The sequence below is a fragment of the Condylostylus longicornis genome, unplaced genomic scaffold (genome assembly GCF_029603195.1).
Source record: "Condylostylus longicornis isolate FDR11 unplaced genomic scaffold, ASM2960319v2 ptg000044l, whole genome shotgun sequence".
NCBI classification, from domain to species: domain Eukaryota; kingdom Metazoa; phylum Arthropoda; class Insecta; order Diptera; family Dolichopodidae; genus Condylostylus; species Condylostylus longicornis.
Window position 1 is genome coordinate 9,272,622 of NW_026578013.1, and position 18,411 is coordinate 9,291,032.

Here is an 18,411-nt window from a genome sequence, read left to right on the forward strand (position 1 = left end):
GATTAACATAAAAAATCATAATTAAATTCCACGAAAAATTTTCAATTTAATTGATTAAGAGATAATAATTTTGTTATAAAAATATTTTATTATTTAATTTTTCCTGTTCTAAATATAAAATATTTTTATAATTTTGATAAATTTTCACTGATGTTTTATTTCAATACTTTTAGTTCATAATATGAGTGGAATAGTTAATAAGTTAATGATATAAATTCCTTAATTCAATTGCTAATTTTAAAATATAACATATGGAAATAAAATATAAGCTAAAGCACATTGTACAATATGGAGAATTACCAATTAATAAAGGATATATTTTTAGAATATTAAAAATTATGAAAATATATTTAATACCAAGTAAATAAATCATTACAAATTTAATAAAATGAATCAAAACTAGAATGACTGATTGTTTTTAGGTTCTAATTGGTAAAATAGTCCCAATGTATCACAAGGTACTTTTGGTTTCAAAATTAAAAAATATTCATTCAACAAATTGTAAAGATCTTTTAAACACTTCAAATAATAATTTACGATCATATTTTTCGTTACTTCTATTTTCTAAATTTTAAAATGAAAATTCGCAATTAATCAATTGCCTCCGTAATCGTAATATGACACTATTTTTTGAATACAAATAACTAATAATTTGCAATTGCCCCCAAAATTTTATTTATGTGCATATATATAATATATTATAATTATTTTGTATACATACACAAAGTAAACAACAGCTTTACCTATATGTACGTTTCATTTACCCATTATTATGTACATAAATTTGCTTCTTTACAAAAGTTATTGTGCATTTGTATACCGCAATTTTCAAATGATAACTATTGTTTCCGGGAAAAATTTTCACATACTTTTACAAATTCACTTTTCATTTTTTTTAAATGTTAAATATACCTTTCTCTGTTTTACTTATCAATCGCACATTTATATGCTTTATTAAATACGCAATCGAGTTGAATTTCTCCTTTCCATTTTTTTTCTCTACAAAAGACCAAAAATAAATATTACATACATAAAAAAATTAGTGTTTTCAGGAAAATGTATAGCAAAATTTTCTCTTTGTTAATTTTGTTCATTTAATTTTTTTTTATTTTCCTTTCATTTTGAAAATGTACGAAATAGAGCATAAAAAATATGCAAAACAAAAATTTAAGAAATATACAAAAATAAAAATAATAAAAAAGGATTACACAAAATTAAAACACAAAAAGTAATAAAAAAACAACTTAAAACCATAAAATAAAAATAAAAAATCACTTGGGATAGGTCATTTTATATCTTGATTGTTCTGGACTTTTCCTGGTCTACAAAATAATATAGATTTAATATACAAGTGTATACATACACATATTTATAACTTGTACATAGGAATTTTATATAAATACATTATGTACATATAAAACACATAAAATATCATACATAAAAAATTTTGTAAAAGCAAAAAAAAATAAAATTGCTTTATGTTACAAGAGCCAGAACAATTTCTGAAAATGAAATTTTACCCTAATTTTCCATATATATATACCTATGTAACACTTATGTAAATGTGTATGGTGTTATGCCTATTAAAACCAGAGATGCTCCATATCCGTACGATTGTTCGAAAATTCGGTATTTTTAGAAAAACATCAATTCGTTGCTTCTTTGTTTGATTTTGATCAGATCCGATATCTAAAGATAATAACGTTAAACAATCAATCACTTTTGATTTTACATAGAACTTTAGAAACGATAATAAACAACGCACTTCTTTGCTCTCAATGCTCCTATAAATATGCAATATTTATTACACATATTCTTGTTCACTTATATCTATAAAAACGCTTTCTTATTCCTATATAATAACAAGAAAATGAAATTCACTTCATAACTTCATAATTAAATAACCACTATAGTTTTCGATACTCGCATACCGTCGACAATTTTATTTTTAAAACGACATTCAATATAAAATGTCAAAAGTTTTACACTTTAAAATATCCTTTTTTGAAAACTATACATATTCATCAATCAAATTGCATACACAGATAACACAAAGAAAATAAAAAAGAAAAAAACAAAACCAAACCAATAAAAATTTTGCTCTCATTGAGAAATTTTCGTTTTATAACGCTATTTATATTTCAATTTATAAATTTTATGCAATAGAAATAAAACAATATGTAAAATAAAACAATAAAACAAGTAACATGTAAATATTTACCACATATACAAATGCTGTCAACACATACATATATTGTAATTTGTATCTGTTTAACTAATATATTATGTGTACATCTACTTGTGTATACAAAAATCCAAGGACATTAACTGAATTGGCTTCAATCTATAATAAAATGACAATAAAATAAAAAGCATTTTCAAAATAACAATTGTTTTTACTATTTTGTAACATCCGTTACATAAAAAAAGAGTAGCACATATAATATGTATGTATACATTTGTTTATTATATATATACTTGTATTATAATAATTATAACACAAAACATTCTTATACAAAAATAACGACAATTTTAACCATTTCTATTCAAATGTACAGCATGAATAACATGCATACATATACATATTTATTCAAAAATAGAATGTTATTCATATGTATGTAATTTTTGCCTATATAACACACAGTTACATAGTATTATTAACTCATATTACAAAAGGATGAAATAAAAAAATTAAAAACTATGAAATGACCAAAGGACATAACATTAATAAACTCATGGAAAAACAGCAAATGTTATAATATAAAGGTTGTCAACCTTTTTTTCTAAAAAAAAAAATGTGATATAGATAAACTATTTTATGTACCTTTTCTCAATTTAATTTTATCATTCGATACATCCTTTCACATAATATGTAATTTTCAATATAATAAAAACGGTGAGAGGTTGATGTTTCAATATTATAGGCCTATAAAATTTTATATAAAATAGATTAATGTATATATGCGTGTATACATAAAGCCATTACATTGAACCGTACTTTCAACGTGAAAATAAAAATATAAAAATTTACTAATACTGTGCTGATTATTGCTTCTTAAGAGAAAAATTTTTTGAATTATTTAAAGACTTATTTAAATTTAGAAATAGAAATGCTGAAATTTTTCGGCTGATTTAAAAAACTATGTGCCTGCCCTAACATTCAAAAAAACTAACAAATTTTCTTATTGCATTGAATACATGGTTTCTATAAATTTGATATTCTTACAGTTGTGAAATGTATTTTCACTTTCAGAAATGAAGATTATTCCTTCATATACTTAGGACGACGCCTCAGGCACAAAAATCAAAAAATTCCTCTTCCTAAACTGTGCTGAAATAAATTAAACAATAAATTTTCATGGTGAAAATATTATAATACGTTAACTAGTATTATAAACGCATTAGTTATGGCATTTTCGAAAATTTTCGACAATTTCCTTATACTTCCACCTCATACAAATATGCTGAACACAACTAGTTCTATAGTATCAATGAAATTCATCAGTCTACAAAAAAATTGTTAAATAATAATTTTTACTTGGTAATAAGGCTAACCCCTTCTTAATTTTCATATCTCATTCTTAAAGGACAGATTTGCATCATTATCAATTAAATAAATTTCAAAATCTCATACTTGGATAGTTTACACAAATTCGTATAGATAATTCCATCCATTGGAGGGAACATATTCAACATTTAATATATTAAAGTTTCAAGCCGTTTTTTAAATACTTATCAACTCCCATACCATTATAATATTATACAAATTATTTTCATTGACTATAATTCAATTATAGACCTGTGGGCATTTCAATATTTTCAATAAATTTATATTTCATTTTTCAGTAATTTTCCCAAATCTATTACGACATAACATAAAGTAATTATTAAAATCAACCATTGCTTTTAACTTGTTGAAAATTTATTGATAGAGATTGAATTATAAAAAAAATCTTTAAGGATTAAAATTAAAATATAAAACTCAATAAAATTCTTAAAATTATTTTAACAATTTAAAAGATAAAAAAATGTATAAAGAATTATCACGAATTTATTGTTGAAGATTAAACATTAATGGCTCATAAATGACCTAAAAATTTACGTAATAATTTTTTTTATAAAGTGTATTCACCATGATCGAAAATAATATTTTGTTATCACTTATCTAGATGGTTATGAAACAAATATACATACAAAAAAATTTATGTATAAAGAGAACACAGTAATTTGGTCCTTAGTTTCTGTATCTCTCTCGCTTTCTTCCTCTCTCTTTTGAATTCCATAGATATATGTACATAATGAATAAAATTTTTTACTTTATCTACAAATTTCATACATGCATATAATATGAATATGTAAATTTATGTATATTTTAAATATTTATAAATGTATGCATTCATATATATTATATCCATCAGTAGCATATACTACTGACCCACAAAACAAAATTCATCATATACAAAAAAACAAAAAATCCAATAACACAGAATAATAAAATGCTAGCCTTTCCTTGTTGTCTTTTTTTCGTAAATTTTTTATGATAGTATATTGCTTTACATACATATATATATGTTTATATGTATAATATATATAGACATATATACGGAATATGCATATTTGAATATACTTTTGGGATACTCTTTGAAATATCCCCAAAAAGTAGCTTTAAATATGCTATAGATGAATTTAAATGCATCTATTTCACATATACAAATTCATGTATGTATACATAATATGATAATAAAAAATAAACAGGGTGATTACTTTATTTGAAAATTTAAATTGAATCTAAAGGAAAAAATTAAATAATTTATTTTAAAAATAAATAAAAGGGGAAAACAAATTGCATAGAAATTAGTAATAAGATCCAAGTTTTTTGACAAAAAGTTCATTAATTAGAGTGATTTAGTTATAACAAAAAAAAATCTATTTAACTTTCAATATTCTACAATTCTTTTCTAATATTCTACTCGTACAATTCAATAGTTTTCTGTTATCCTCAATTCAGAATTTAGATTTATTCTTTTTGTTTCCTAATATAAGAGCATAATTTTTGTCACTACTTATTGAACATAAACTATTTCAAACCCAAATTTTGGACAATTTATTTATGGGTCTTAAATGCGCTTCTGTATTTCACTACAACATATTTAGTTTATTAAGCATTTTCTGATATTTTTTGAAATGGGTTCACCCTGCGGGCATAACTTTCATATGCCAACATATTTTATATGAGTATGCGTATATGCGTAATATGCAATAAAATTTTATGTTTGTATGCTAAAAATTAAATTCAAATTATTTTATACACATGTATAGTAAACATATTATAAATACGTTCATACATAGATTATACAACAAAATTCATTTATTATATATGCAATTTTTAATTGTGATTGTATACGTAAGTGAATATGTAATAAAAGTATATGAACTTGTATGAATTGCATAATTGATGAGAAAACTGCCCATATACACATATAGATATATTGCATGTGCATTAAAATAAAATTTGTAGAAACAATAAAACTAGTTAAGCTCCATGCAACATGATTAATTCTGTAAATTTGTTATTTTACAAAACTTCCTTTTTAAAAAATAAAAATGAACAAATATCCTTAATTCTTTTGTATACAAATATAAAGTTTGTAAATGTGTCCTTTGTTCTCAGGTAAATTTTTATTTCATTGCAATCTATTGGAATTTTTATTTTTACTTCTTTGTTTTTGTAAATGCAAAAACTTTTTTGCTGTTTTTTTTTTCGGTTCTTGATAATTTAAATTTTTACATCATTTTGTGAATTTTTTATTCGATTTCAGTTTCTGTAATAAGAAAAAGAAACAAGGTCACAATTGAGAGTAATAATCAGGAATAATATAACAGTGGAATTAAAAATACATAAGACTTTAAAGTTGAAAACTAAATTACAAATGTAATTTTTGAGGCATAAATTTTCATTTGAAAATTAATTAAATTCAATTATAAACCAATTAACCATTACAACTTTTCGATTAAAAATAATAGTTATACGTATGTATTTGATTAACACTGATTAATAAAAAAAAACAAAAATATCAATTGAAGAGTTTACGATTTCCTTCCCATATTTTGAATACAAAAATTCAATGGCAGCATTTTCAAATTACTAAAAATTGCATAAATTCAGGCGAACATTTTTATAATATGAATTGGAAACCGATATTAAAAGGAAAATGTATTGAAATTAAAATTGACTGGCTTTACAAGAGCTAAACTGTTGCTGTACTGTTGTACTTTGTAAATTTTAAAAATAAATTAAATTTAAATTATGATATCAAATGATCATTTGCAATATTATAAATAAAATGTAATAAAACCTGCAAATACATACTTTATTTTTAAAACATTCATTCAAATTTTTTTTTATATTTTATTTACTAAAACCAAAACGGAAACTTTATCAATTTGTGCCAAACATTTTAATGACGAAAATTTTTGCATAAACAACAATGCAAAAATTTATTTATTCTGATTTAAATTTTCCTCTCGGAAATATACTGATAAATGTAGAATTGGAAATATACCATTTAAATTCAGGCCTGAAAACGTCAAGAAATTCAAATAATAATAAAAACGAATAATATATAAAATCAATGAATAACCCAGATATTTCACGAACAAAAAGAACTATCTAGGTATAAGTATATAATATATGTAAATTGATATACACATGAGATTGTGCAAGAGGAAGTATAATATACAGAGTGTCTGGGTTTATCTTACAAGTAGAAAATATGTGAATAAGTTGTGCTTAATATCAATTTATTAAGTTACATATTAAAGTAGCAAGTGAATGACAGTATAATCCTTGTCTTAATAATTATAAATATTATAAGATCAATACAATTACAGGCCAAAATAAATCAGTATAGCTATATTAATTTCGAGTTCTGAAATTTTTAAAGTTGTAAGGCATAAATTATGGAATTCTACAATAGTGTATAATTTTTATTGTATATAAATTTTTTATATATTTTCTGCGCATATATGCAAAATAAACTAAAAAAAACTGTCTTACGTGAATAACCAATAATCAAAATATACATAAATTTTAATCTTAAATCTGACTGCTTTAACAAAATTTTTGATGCTTCCTTTTTAGAAAGGTTTACTGGTATTCCTTAAAGAAATGTCAAATAATTAAAAAAAGTATTCGAATGGCCAAATATTTAAATTGCCCGCTAGGTTTTAAGTCGAGTATATTTTAGTCTAAGGAAAAATATCCATGCATACATGAAACAACAACAATATCTTTTGTGAATAAATAAATTGACACAAATAATTTGTAAATTAAAATGTTTCCACCTCTTGATACTAGACTAGTTTGCATAGTTACCTGATCCTTTTTCTACTCCCTTTAGAATCATAGGGCATATTCATGGCTTCACCATCTGATTCTATCGTACGCAATTTCTTTTATTTCAGACCATATTTTTCGGGGTCCTCTTACTTCTTCCTCTACTGATCTTTACTTTGTGGAGTCCATTCAAAGTCCTTTCGTGAAATATTATTTACTGTCCTTCAGAGAGTGTGGCCTATCCATCTCCATTTCTTCTTTCTGATGACATATAATAAATGTTAGAAAATACAATAAAATATTAAACTAGCTGATTTTATAATTTCACTCTGAGGCCTAAAAATATTAGTTTATTAAAAAATATGAGATTTCTTTTAGGTGTATTATACAACATGTGCGCACATATATACATACACCTATGTTGGCATGTATATGAAATGTAACCTTAAATTAAACAAAATAAAAAAAAAAAATAAATAGGAAAAAAATTTAAAAAAAAAAATGAAAATTAAGATAAAAAATGTTATCAAGGTTTAAAAAAAAAACACAAAAAATTTTTATGAATTTTTATATTTTTCGTCAAAAATAATAACAATAATAAAATTATCCTTTTTTTCAACTATAACAAATATAATTCTTATTTTGTTTTCTTCTTTTTTTCTTGCATATCCTTTTTGGAAAACAACAACAACACTACATCAATTTTATTAACAACGGATATTATACAACAATAAAACGAAAAAAAAATAACAAATGAAAAACTAAAAAAAAAAATTAAATTTGAAATAATAAAAAAAAAATAACAATAATTAAATTTCTCAAACATATAAACATGATACACAAATGAAAACAATAATGATAAAAATGATTTGTTTTTGGGATAAACTCTTTGACACATACGATATACATGAATGGAAAACGTGTTTAATAAAATATACATGAAAAACAAATCATAACCAAATACCTACACGTCATTATGTGTATATGTGTGTTAATTAATAACATAACAGGATTACCATATATACGTTTAATACCAAAAGTTACTGCAGTTGCTGGCGAAACATTATATTTAAAATGTCCTGTAGCAGGATATCCTATTGAGGAAATACATTGGGAGCGTAGTGGTCGTGAATTACCAGAAGATATAAGACAAAAAGTACAACCAGATGGTACATTAGTTATTAGTCCAGTACAAAAGAGTGCTGATTCTGGTTTATATTCATGTTGGGCACGTAATAAACAAGGACATAGTGCTAGACGTAGCGGTGAAGTAACTGTAATAGGTTTGTATCCAATTTTCTCTATTCTTTCTATTCATTTTATTGTTCTTTTTATATTGAAGTACAAGAAAAACAATTTACTAAATTTTTGTTTAAAAATAATAAAAATATTTTACTTTAGATTTTACGTACTATGTATAGGTACAGGATCTTGATACTACGTTTGTACATAATATGTTATATAGAGCTAGAAATATGTACATATGACGTAACTACATGCACACATAATTTACTCATAGCTTCTGTAGCAAATGTCTTCTCTTTTATTTTTCATTATCATTTACTTTATATAAGAATTTACTTTCAGTCCCAGAAGTAATAACGTGGACTGATACCAAAAAAAATAAAAAGGAGACTTTTTTTTTTAATTTTTATCCTTTTTTTAATTACATTGCGCAAAAATGCTATAAATTAAATTTAAAATAGGATTAAATTTTGTATCAGAAATTTAGAAAATTTTATTAAAATAGAAACAAAATTTATATAATTTTTTGCAATACTTTATTTTTTTTTTGTTGCGTACAGTATCCTTTTTATTTTATTTTTTTTTTGTTCTTTTTTTGGCATAATACATTTTTTTATAGCATTACGAATAAGAATAAATTTTTTTTCAGCAAAAAAAAAATATATATATAAATTTTATAGAGTCAAAAGTAAGAAGGACTCAAAGGATAAAATATATAAAGGATACTTCTTTTAAAAATATTTTTTTGTTTTTACATATCCATACTTAAGTTTAGGTATATAATATGTTAGTATGTTTGTTGATAAGAACAATATACCTACATATAAATTTTCACAGAAAAAAGAAATTTATAGAATTTATAATATCGACTTATGCTTACTTACATAGTGTGCCTAATAATTTTTCAGATATCAGAAGTTTAAATTTTAAAAAACAAATTATGCCCTTTTGAATATTGTATTTTTTAAAAATCTACATCTGTTCAGTACCAAATATTAAATCAATTTTGTTTATTATTCTTCTAAGTTTTCAGAGAAATTAAAGCATAGTTGAAGTGGATTTGTTTAAAATCAAAACCTCTTCAACTATGCTTTACCAATCTCACAATTCAACAAAAATTTTGGAAAAATTTTTAAATATCAACAATATTTGCAATTAGATTATGAAATAATTTTTATATACACACCACGAATGGACTTTGATTTTTTAAAATTATTTAAAACAATCAACTGTAATCTAACTAAAAATATAAATTCTTAGTGTAATTTTCGTCTATAATTGTGTCAGTAATTCAGTAAATTAGTGTAATAGGCACAATACCTATTTATATGTGTCCTTGTGATTGTCTACTTCAAATAGAAGATTGCATGTAGCATCTCAACGTAAACAATACGTAGTAATCATGTGGATTACAGTATAAAGCAATGTGAATAACAATTTGCCGGTAATTTCTTCATACCTCTATATCTCAGTTGATTGAGCATCCGGCTAAAGAGCGTTAGGTCGTTCCTTTGATTACGTTATCCATCTGTTCTACAGTTACATGAAGAAATTTCCATTAATTTAAAATTGACTTAATATTAATTTTCTAAAATAAATAATTACAATTGTATTTGGGCATCGGTCATAATGGGCATTGTCGTGTTCTCATAAATAAAAATTTCTTTAGCTTAAAATTCTTATTTTTAAACAATGACAGGTGGTAAAGCAAGAATATGGATGAACAATCATTTATACTAGAAAATACAAAATACTAAAAAATTTAATTACAAATTGCATTCTCATACAAAAAAACTAAAATTCAAGTAAAATGGTTATCTTAAAATTTTAATTATTATCAGTCACACCATGTAAAGTAAATGGAGTCCATATTATAAAAGAAGTTATGTATATGTATTTAAAAAAATTTCAGGATAATTAAGGACGTGCTGATATCAACAGAAGTAAAAATAATTTTTTTCCATTTAATAATATTTTTCTTTATTTTTTTCTATACTTGAATACTATATTTTATATACATTTTTTTAATTACATATAATACCCATTTTACATGAATTTAACCCTAAATTTTATAATATTACGGTATGTTTTTGAACCTTAAAAATTCTTCTCTCAAATAAATATTAAATACTTCAATTTAAAGAAAAAAACAATGTTTTAATATTCAAATATTTGGGTACATTAAGATAAGAATTGATTAGTAATATAAAATGAAAATATGCTGAATAAGGGGAAATCAGTAGCAATATTTTGCCAATGTATACACAATGTAAAGCAAGTTAATAAAATTATAAAGGAAATTTTTTTATTATTTTTTTCATTTCGGATACAAATTATTGTAAACAATAACAATTACAAATAGTTGAATATGAAAAATATAAAATGAAACCCAAATCTTTCAAAATGAAGAAGGTTAACTTGTATAACATAAAAATTATATTAAATCTAAATTAATTTCTATACCTTTTTCAAATTTTAACGCGTTTGGACAAACAATATGCCAAAATGAAACGCTGCTTTAATTGGTAAATTAAGATTTCGTGACTTGATTTAACAATCTAAATTTAATACATACATATATTTTAAAACTTTAAAATAAAAGTTTTAAAAATTGCAATTATTTTGAGTATGTAAGTTTAACATAAAAAATGAAGACAATTGGGAAGATTTTGTTAAATTAATTTGCTATATAATTAAAATTTTAAGTATAAATTGTTTTTAAATTGTTAATAAAAAGAGTTTTGTTGTAAAATTTAGGATTAAAACTAATTTTGGTAACTCTTTTATAAAATTTTATTAACGAAATATTTTAGTTCAAGAAAATACCGAAAAAAACACAGGAGCTCTCATTTTCTTGGAAAATCAACTAATTTTACTCAATTTTTCGATTTTCTAGTTATATAAAAAGAATGATCACTCAATAAAACAATTCATATATTACAATAATTACAATGTTAATATTGGTGAATATTAGGGTTTAAAAGCATACAACGCTCAAAAGAAACCCTATCTACTTTTAAATAACTTAAAACTAATTTAATTTTTATATTATACTAGAGTTTATATGTTATCATTTAATTCGCATTTGTGCATACCATATGAGACCAACTATTTTTAATTAAGCTAATAATCAATTATGTATCAAAAATTTTTGTGTGTTTACCCACATAAATAATAGAAGTATTATAAAATATTGAATTCCTTATTTATTATGAATACCTAAAGCCAAATTAAATTTTTATATTTTCCTCCTAATAAATCCTCTCCCCGCCTATATTTAAAATATTAAAAAATTACTAATAATTTCAAACAAATATATTGTATTCATTACCTTCTACTTACATATATATTTGTTTTTTGCAAAATCAATTTTATGTGAGCAATCACATGATTCATGTATTTCAAATTATTTTTTAAATATTATCAGTTTGACGTCAAAGTGTTTTATACATTATTTTTACTTATACTGCATATATACTGCATACGCTAAAGTGTTCCTCTATATTATTTATGAATTAATTCCCATATCATTTTATTAACGATACTTGTAATATAATTCTATTCACTAATTAATTAACCAAAATGTGTAAAAACCTTATGACTCTTTGAGTTTTCTATATATAATGCACAAAAGTTTCAATCAAAAAAACTACAAAGTAACAATAATCTCTTTAATTTCATTTACTAAATATGTAGGTATTTATTTGATAACAATTTTATAAAACATATAATACTCGAGATATGTATGAACATGTATATGTATATGTATATACCTAATAAATTCACACATGACATAAAATTTAATGTAGGTGTGAAAAACATCAAAAGAGAGCTATACATACATATATAATGTTTTTAGATTTTGTTTGTTAACAAATGAATGAACAAATGATTTTATAATCCTCGCAATTAAAATTTTATTTTATCGTTAAATAATATTAAAATACTAAGCAGAAAATATTTGCAAAAGTAAACCTCTTTTACGATCACTAAATTGTAATATTATAGCGATTTCTGTAAAAAATTTTAAAATTTATTTTAAAAAAAAACTCATATAAATTTCGTAGTTGCCAACTATTAAGTTCAATAATTTGTGTTACAATTATAAATTTTCAATACCCGTTTATGGAAACTACAGTGTGATCATATTCTAAACAGCGTTCCCACTTGGATACAATTGCACTCGTTTGGATAAATTTTTGCTTTAAATTTAGTGTGGATACAAAGGTACTCAAATCTGCTAAAGTGCCAGAATTGGCTTCATTGAAAAATTTTGCTGAAATATGAATATATTTCTTTCTTAAGCACCAAAATATGTGACAGTGCTTCTAATATTAAATGGCGAAATTGTTTTATCTTCAAAAAACTATTATGTTTTGGCTCTATTAATAGCTTTTCCGAATTTTTTTTGTAATAGAAAATGCATTGGCCATTTTCATTATGAATTGTACACTTTTACCACATAGTTCAGCAGCTACGGAACGCATATTTTTTAGCATCAAATTTAACAATTTAACAAAATGCAGTATAAGTTGCATGTTATTTTTTATTGAAGCTACTATAATAAAGCTCACATTGCTAATTTTTGCTAATTTGTTTCTAATAAAAAGAATCGTTATACTAATAACAATTCTATACTTTCCGAGAATGGATACATTTAACATAGATTCTTTCTCGAAATTACATACATTTTGTTTTCGAGTGGAAACACTGATCCTAAATTCTCATAAATATTTGACCAATTAGAAAAAGCTCAATCTTCAGGTTATATAATTCAGGATTTTAGGGGATTTATTATTTCCTTCAAGCAAACATTCCAAAATTCTTTACAAATCGCTTTAAGATCTGGCTCGCAATTTAATTCACAAATTCCGGAATTAATTTCATTTAAAAAATATTCTTCATGCGGGTTTGCATTATAAAAGTTCTGACCTTGTATAAAATATTATTTATAGAATTAAAATTTTTTTTTTTGGAATATTTTTAAAATTCAATTTAATTAAATAATGAGAGCGGTCCATATTGTAGTTAATGCTTAAAATTAAATTTTTTAAGATTTAATTTTTTATTAATAAAAAAAATAAAAGGAAGGATAACATTAAAAAAAACATTAAATTTTATTCTTTAAATCCTTTTAATTTTTATAAAGTAAAAACTCCTTATTTATTTGTTTTTTTTTTATATTCTTTATAGCTATATAGAAATTTAACTAATTCAGGTTCCTTTTTTTATTCACAATACTTGAAAATTTACATTACCGTTATAGAATTGCAATAGTATAAGCATTTTATTTACTTTTTATTTGAAATTATATTATTTACCGTTAAATTTGCATTTTTCTTCTGATTTTTTTTTTTTACTTTTTTAATTTTACTTTTATTCTTTGAAAAGTTTAAAAAAAAATTTTTTTTTTGATAATTTTCTATTTTACAAATTTTTCAACTTATTCTCTTTTTTAAATTTTCAGTTCACCCTGTAAATTTTTTATTTTTTTTTTTTGTTTTGAATTGCCAAGATGCCCCTTCAAGAGTTCTCAATTGAAAAGTTGAAAACCGTTAAGGCTAAAGTTTTTCTACTTATATATTAGTTTAAACAAAAAACCTTTCAAGTAAATAATAGAAAATTCATAAAATATAAAAACCAAAAAAATTATAGGCAAAAAAAAAGAAATACGAAAGGATTTGTTAAAAAAGGAAAACTTTTCCTTTAAATTCATTCTTGCATAAAACATTTATATTTATTACCTACATTGTACATAATACTATACGTGCATATATATTTCATTTATATTTTCAACATATTTAATGTTGAAAGAAAAAATTGTATTACAAGTGAATTTATCATTCATTCAATTGCATTTCTATATTTAAATTCTATTTATTTTTACGTAATAATTTTCACATGAACATAAACAAACAAACAAATGTTGCGTATAACAATGCAATAATCAGGTCTATTTATTATATACAGTATATAACAATTGCCATTTTGTTTCAAAAAACTAATTTATTTCTATACCTTAATAATTTATAAATGTCTTAAGCTGACTGAATCCTGAAACAACTATACCTTATATCAAGTATATATTTTGCATTGGGCCTACAAAGACCAGCATTGCGCCCTCATTATTTAATACAGTTGAATTTTAAAATGTATAACATTATTTACATTATTCCGAAAATAATTTTTAAACAAAAATTAATTAAAATTGAATTTTTAAAAAATCTTTCAAAATTTTTCGACAATTAATTACAAAATTTTAATATTTTCGAAATTAAAAAGGTCAATCAAATACTATATTATTCAATTACAAGAGAAATCCTATTTTTCGCTTTCGACTGGCCAGGAAAATAAGTATGTAGGATGAGCCAATTGCATATTCCCAAAACATAAAGTGTTAAATTGAAAAATCAATAAAAAATAATAGATGAAAATTCAAAATTAAAAACATAAATATATAAAAATTATTTATGTATTTATTTTCGGGAGTGAAGCCAAGTGTTGCACGAAAATACTTCAACTCTAATTTTTTATTTTTTAACCAAATCGTAGTAAGTTTTTATATCACGCAGTCTAATATCAATTAAAAAACATCAAAAATCCTAGAACTAAATTTTCTCATTTTATATGAAATTTTTAAAAGAAAATAAAATTAATTTCGTTAATTTTTATGAGCAACCAATTACCCAGTCGTTATGTAAAATTGCTATTATTTTTCCATTATAATAACTAATTTTAAAATTTTACTCCACTGTATATCTATATTCAGGTTACTCTTTTCGTTTTTTTGTTGTGGTTTTGTACCAAATTTCAAAAATTCAAAAAACCTTAAACAACAACAAAAAAATTTTTGTTAAATAAGAGCGTTGAAGAAAAAACCAATGTATAAAAATATTTGTGGCGAGACGTACTTGACTTTTTTCATCCTTATTTTTCAAAAATTTTCCTTTTCAAAATGAAAAAACAAAATGAAACAAAAACCAATTCAAAGAATTACTTTTTTTTCTCTTGTTCTTTTCTCTCCATTTTTCTTTTTTCCGTTTTATATCCCTATTTTAAGTACCACAGAACCTAAAAATATATTAGTTAGAAAGAGACAAAATTATAAAAAATTATAGAAACAAAAACTTTAAATTGCATTTATAAACAATTTCAAGTATTTGAATTGTTCGCAATGAAACAATAATGAATAAAAAAAAATTCATAGTTACCTACCCAATGACTATATTGTGCAGATATTGTTAATTATATAATATTCACTTAGTAAGTTAAGACTGGTCACATAGCGTCTTCTTTTGCCAAGAAAAACAGCCAATCGCAGCACAATATCTGATGCAGTCCCATAAATATATAATTTACATATAAGATTCCAATTCCCAAAATAGGAAATAAAGCAATTAAATCAACTTAGAAAACATGAACGAAAATTACAATATTAGCAATTTATAAAAAGCAAGAGCAGGTTTTACAATTATAAATTAAAAAACAAACATACCATAAATTATTATTCAAAATTAAACTATTAAAATTCCGAAATTCTGCTTCAAATATTATAAAGCTTGCGTTACGAATAAATCACTATTAAAACTATTGATAAGATTGGCCTAGGGAGAGGTTGAATAACTTCAGTTATAAAAATAAAAAGCTCGTTTTTCTCTTTTCAATTTCTGTACATTTTCAAAGAGTTTATTAATGTTATTAACCTTTTTATACCCTGCACTTCGTGAAGGGTATATTAACTTTGGTATGGAGTTTGTAACTACTTGAAGGAGTCATCTGCGGTATGGACATATATATATATTCTTGCTCAGCGTAAAATTCTGCGTTGATTTAGACATGTCCGTCCGTCCGTCCGTCCGTCCGTCCGTCCGTCCGTCCGTCCGATCGCACGATAACTCAAAAACGAATAATGCAATCGACACCAAACTTTCACAAGTTGTTTCTTTTGTGCCAAGGACGAACCCTATTGTTATTGGACCAATTCGGACAACGGGTTCGGGGAGCTGCCATACAACTCAAAGAGTTTATTTTAATTATTTCAAAAACTAATAAAGGTACAAATATAGAATTTTGTATACATGTGTCCAATTATATTCTACATATGCTCTAAAAACTTTAATGAGATAGCTGCACCGGTTCGGGTGGCTGCCATACAACTCCAAAAGCAAATTTTTTATATTCGGCAAAATAATAAAGTCAGATTCATGAAACTTGCCAGTCGTGTGTCCAATTATAGGTCAAAGATATTTCTGAAGTTTTGGTAGAATTGCTTGACAGGTTCGAGCAGCTCCCATACAAGTCCAAAAGCTTATTTTAAATATTTGGAAAAATAATAAAGTCAGATTCATGAAACTTGGCAGTTATGTGTCCAATTATAGGTCAAAGATATTTCTGAAGTTTTGGTGGAATTGCTTGACAGGTTCGAGTGGCTCCCATACAAGTCCAAAAGCTTATTTTAAATATTTGGAAAAGTAATAAAGTTAGATTCTTGAAACTTGGCAGTTGTGTGTCCAATTATAGATCAGATATATTAGCGAAGTTTTAGTGGAATTGCTTGGCAGGTTCGGGTACCTGCCATACAACTCCAAAAGCTAATTTTAAATATTTGGAAAAATAATAAAGTAAAATTCATGAAACTTGGCAGTTGTGTGTCCAATTATAGATCAGATATATTTGCGAAGTTTTAGTGGAATTGCTTGGCAGGTTCGGGTACCTGCCATACAACTTCAAAAGCTAATTTTAAATATTTGGAAAAATAATAAAGACAGATTCATGAAACTTGGCAGTTGTGTGTCCAATTATAGATCAGATATATTAGCGAAGTTTTAGTGGAATTGATTGGCAGGTTCGGGTACCTGCCATACAACTCCAAAAACTAATTTTAAATATTTGGAAAAATAATAAAGTCAGATTCACGAAACTTGTGTGTTCAGTTATAGATCAGACATATCCGTGAAGTTTCTATAGAATGGTTTCACAGGTTTAAGTAATTGCTATACAACAATGAAAGGTGCAGGGTATAATTCAATCGGTTCATACCGACTGAAACGTTTTTACTTGTTATAATTACAATGATACTTGTATATGAAAAATTATTTAATGAAAACGAAAATTTTATTTAATATAATTTTTTAATCTCTTAAAAATATTTTATGCACTTTGTATCCTACCTACTTACATGAAATAATTAAATAATATTTTCTTTGAAAAACAGAAAAATTTATAAAAAATCCTCTACTATTATACTAGTAGTTTATTAAATGTAAAAAAAAAAATACATTGAAATTGAGGTCATATGAACACTTGAAAACACGGTGGTTTGTTACAGAATTATTTTGAAAAAATATATTAATTAATTTCGAATGTACCAACCCAACATACAACAAAAATTTAATTAAGGATGAAAAACATTTGAATACTTTGTGTTTTTTGTTTTATTAATTACCTCTTTTAATGTTCCAAAAATTTTTGTTATATTTTTTTTTCTTTAAATATTTAAAATACACATGTATGGAAAATTAAATTGAAAAATAAATTCTATAAAAATAATGTTTTTACTTTTAAGAAATTTTTTACAAATAAATAAAAATAATATTTGTAGAAAAGGATAAATAACTCTTTTCATAAAAGTTTTTTTTTTATAGATTCTACTTGAATATTATGTACATATATATATGCACATACTTCTATAATATTGTGTTTTTTATGTTTTATGCAACTGATGTACTTGAAATATTTTAAAACAACCAAAAACTTACATTCAATTTAAATTATATTTGTTAAGAATAATTAATAATGCCTATAGTATTACCATATACATAGAAATAAAT

At 23.7% G+C, this 18,411-nt stretch overlaps 1 protein-coding gene across 12 annotated transcripts in view; it reads left to right on the top strand.

Moving 5' to 3' along the window:
* The window catches only part of LOC129610439 (cell adhesion molecule Dscam2), a 190,179-nt gene that overhangs the window by 128,618 nt on the left and 43,150 nt on the right, over positions 1-18,411 (top strand). For 11 of the 12 annotated variants that reach the window (XM_055523020.1, XM_055523018.1, XM_055523017.1 and 8 more), the window contains exon 9: positions 8,347-8,619. In XM_055523020.1, the coding sequence (XP_055378995.1) occupies positions 8,347-8,619 (273 nt within the window). Of the gene's footprint in view, positions 1-8,346; positions 8,758-9,086; positions 9,137-18,411 lie in introns of those variants that run through there. The other variant, XM_055523025.1, reaches the window with a different exon arrangement.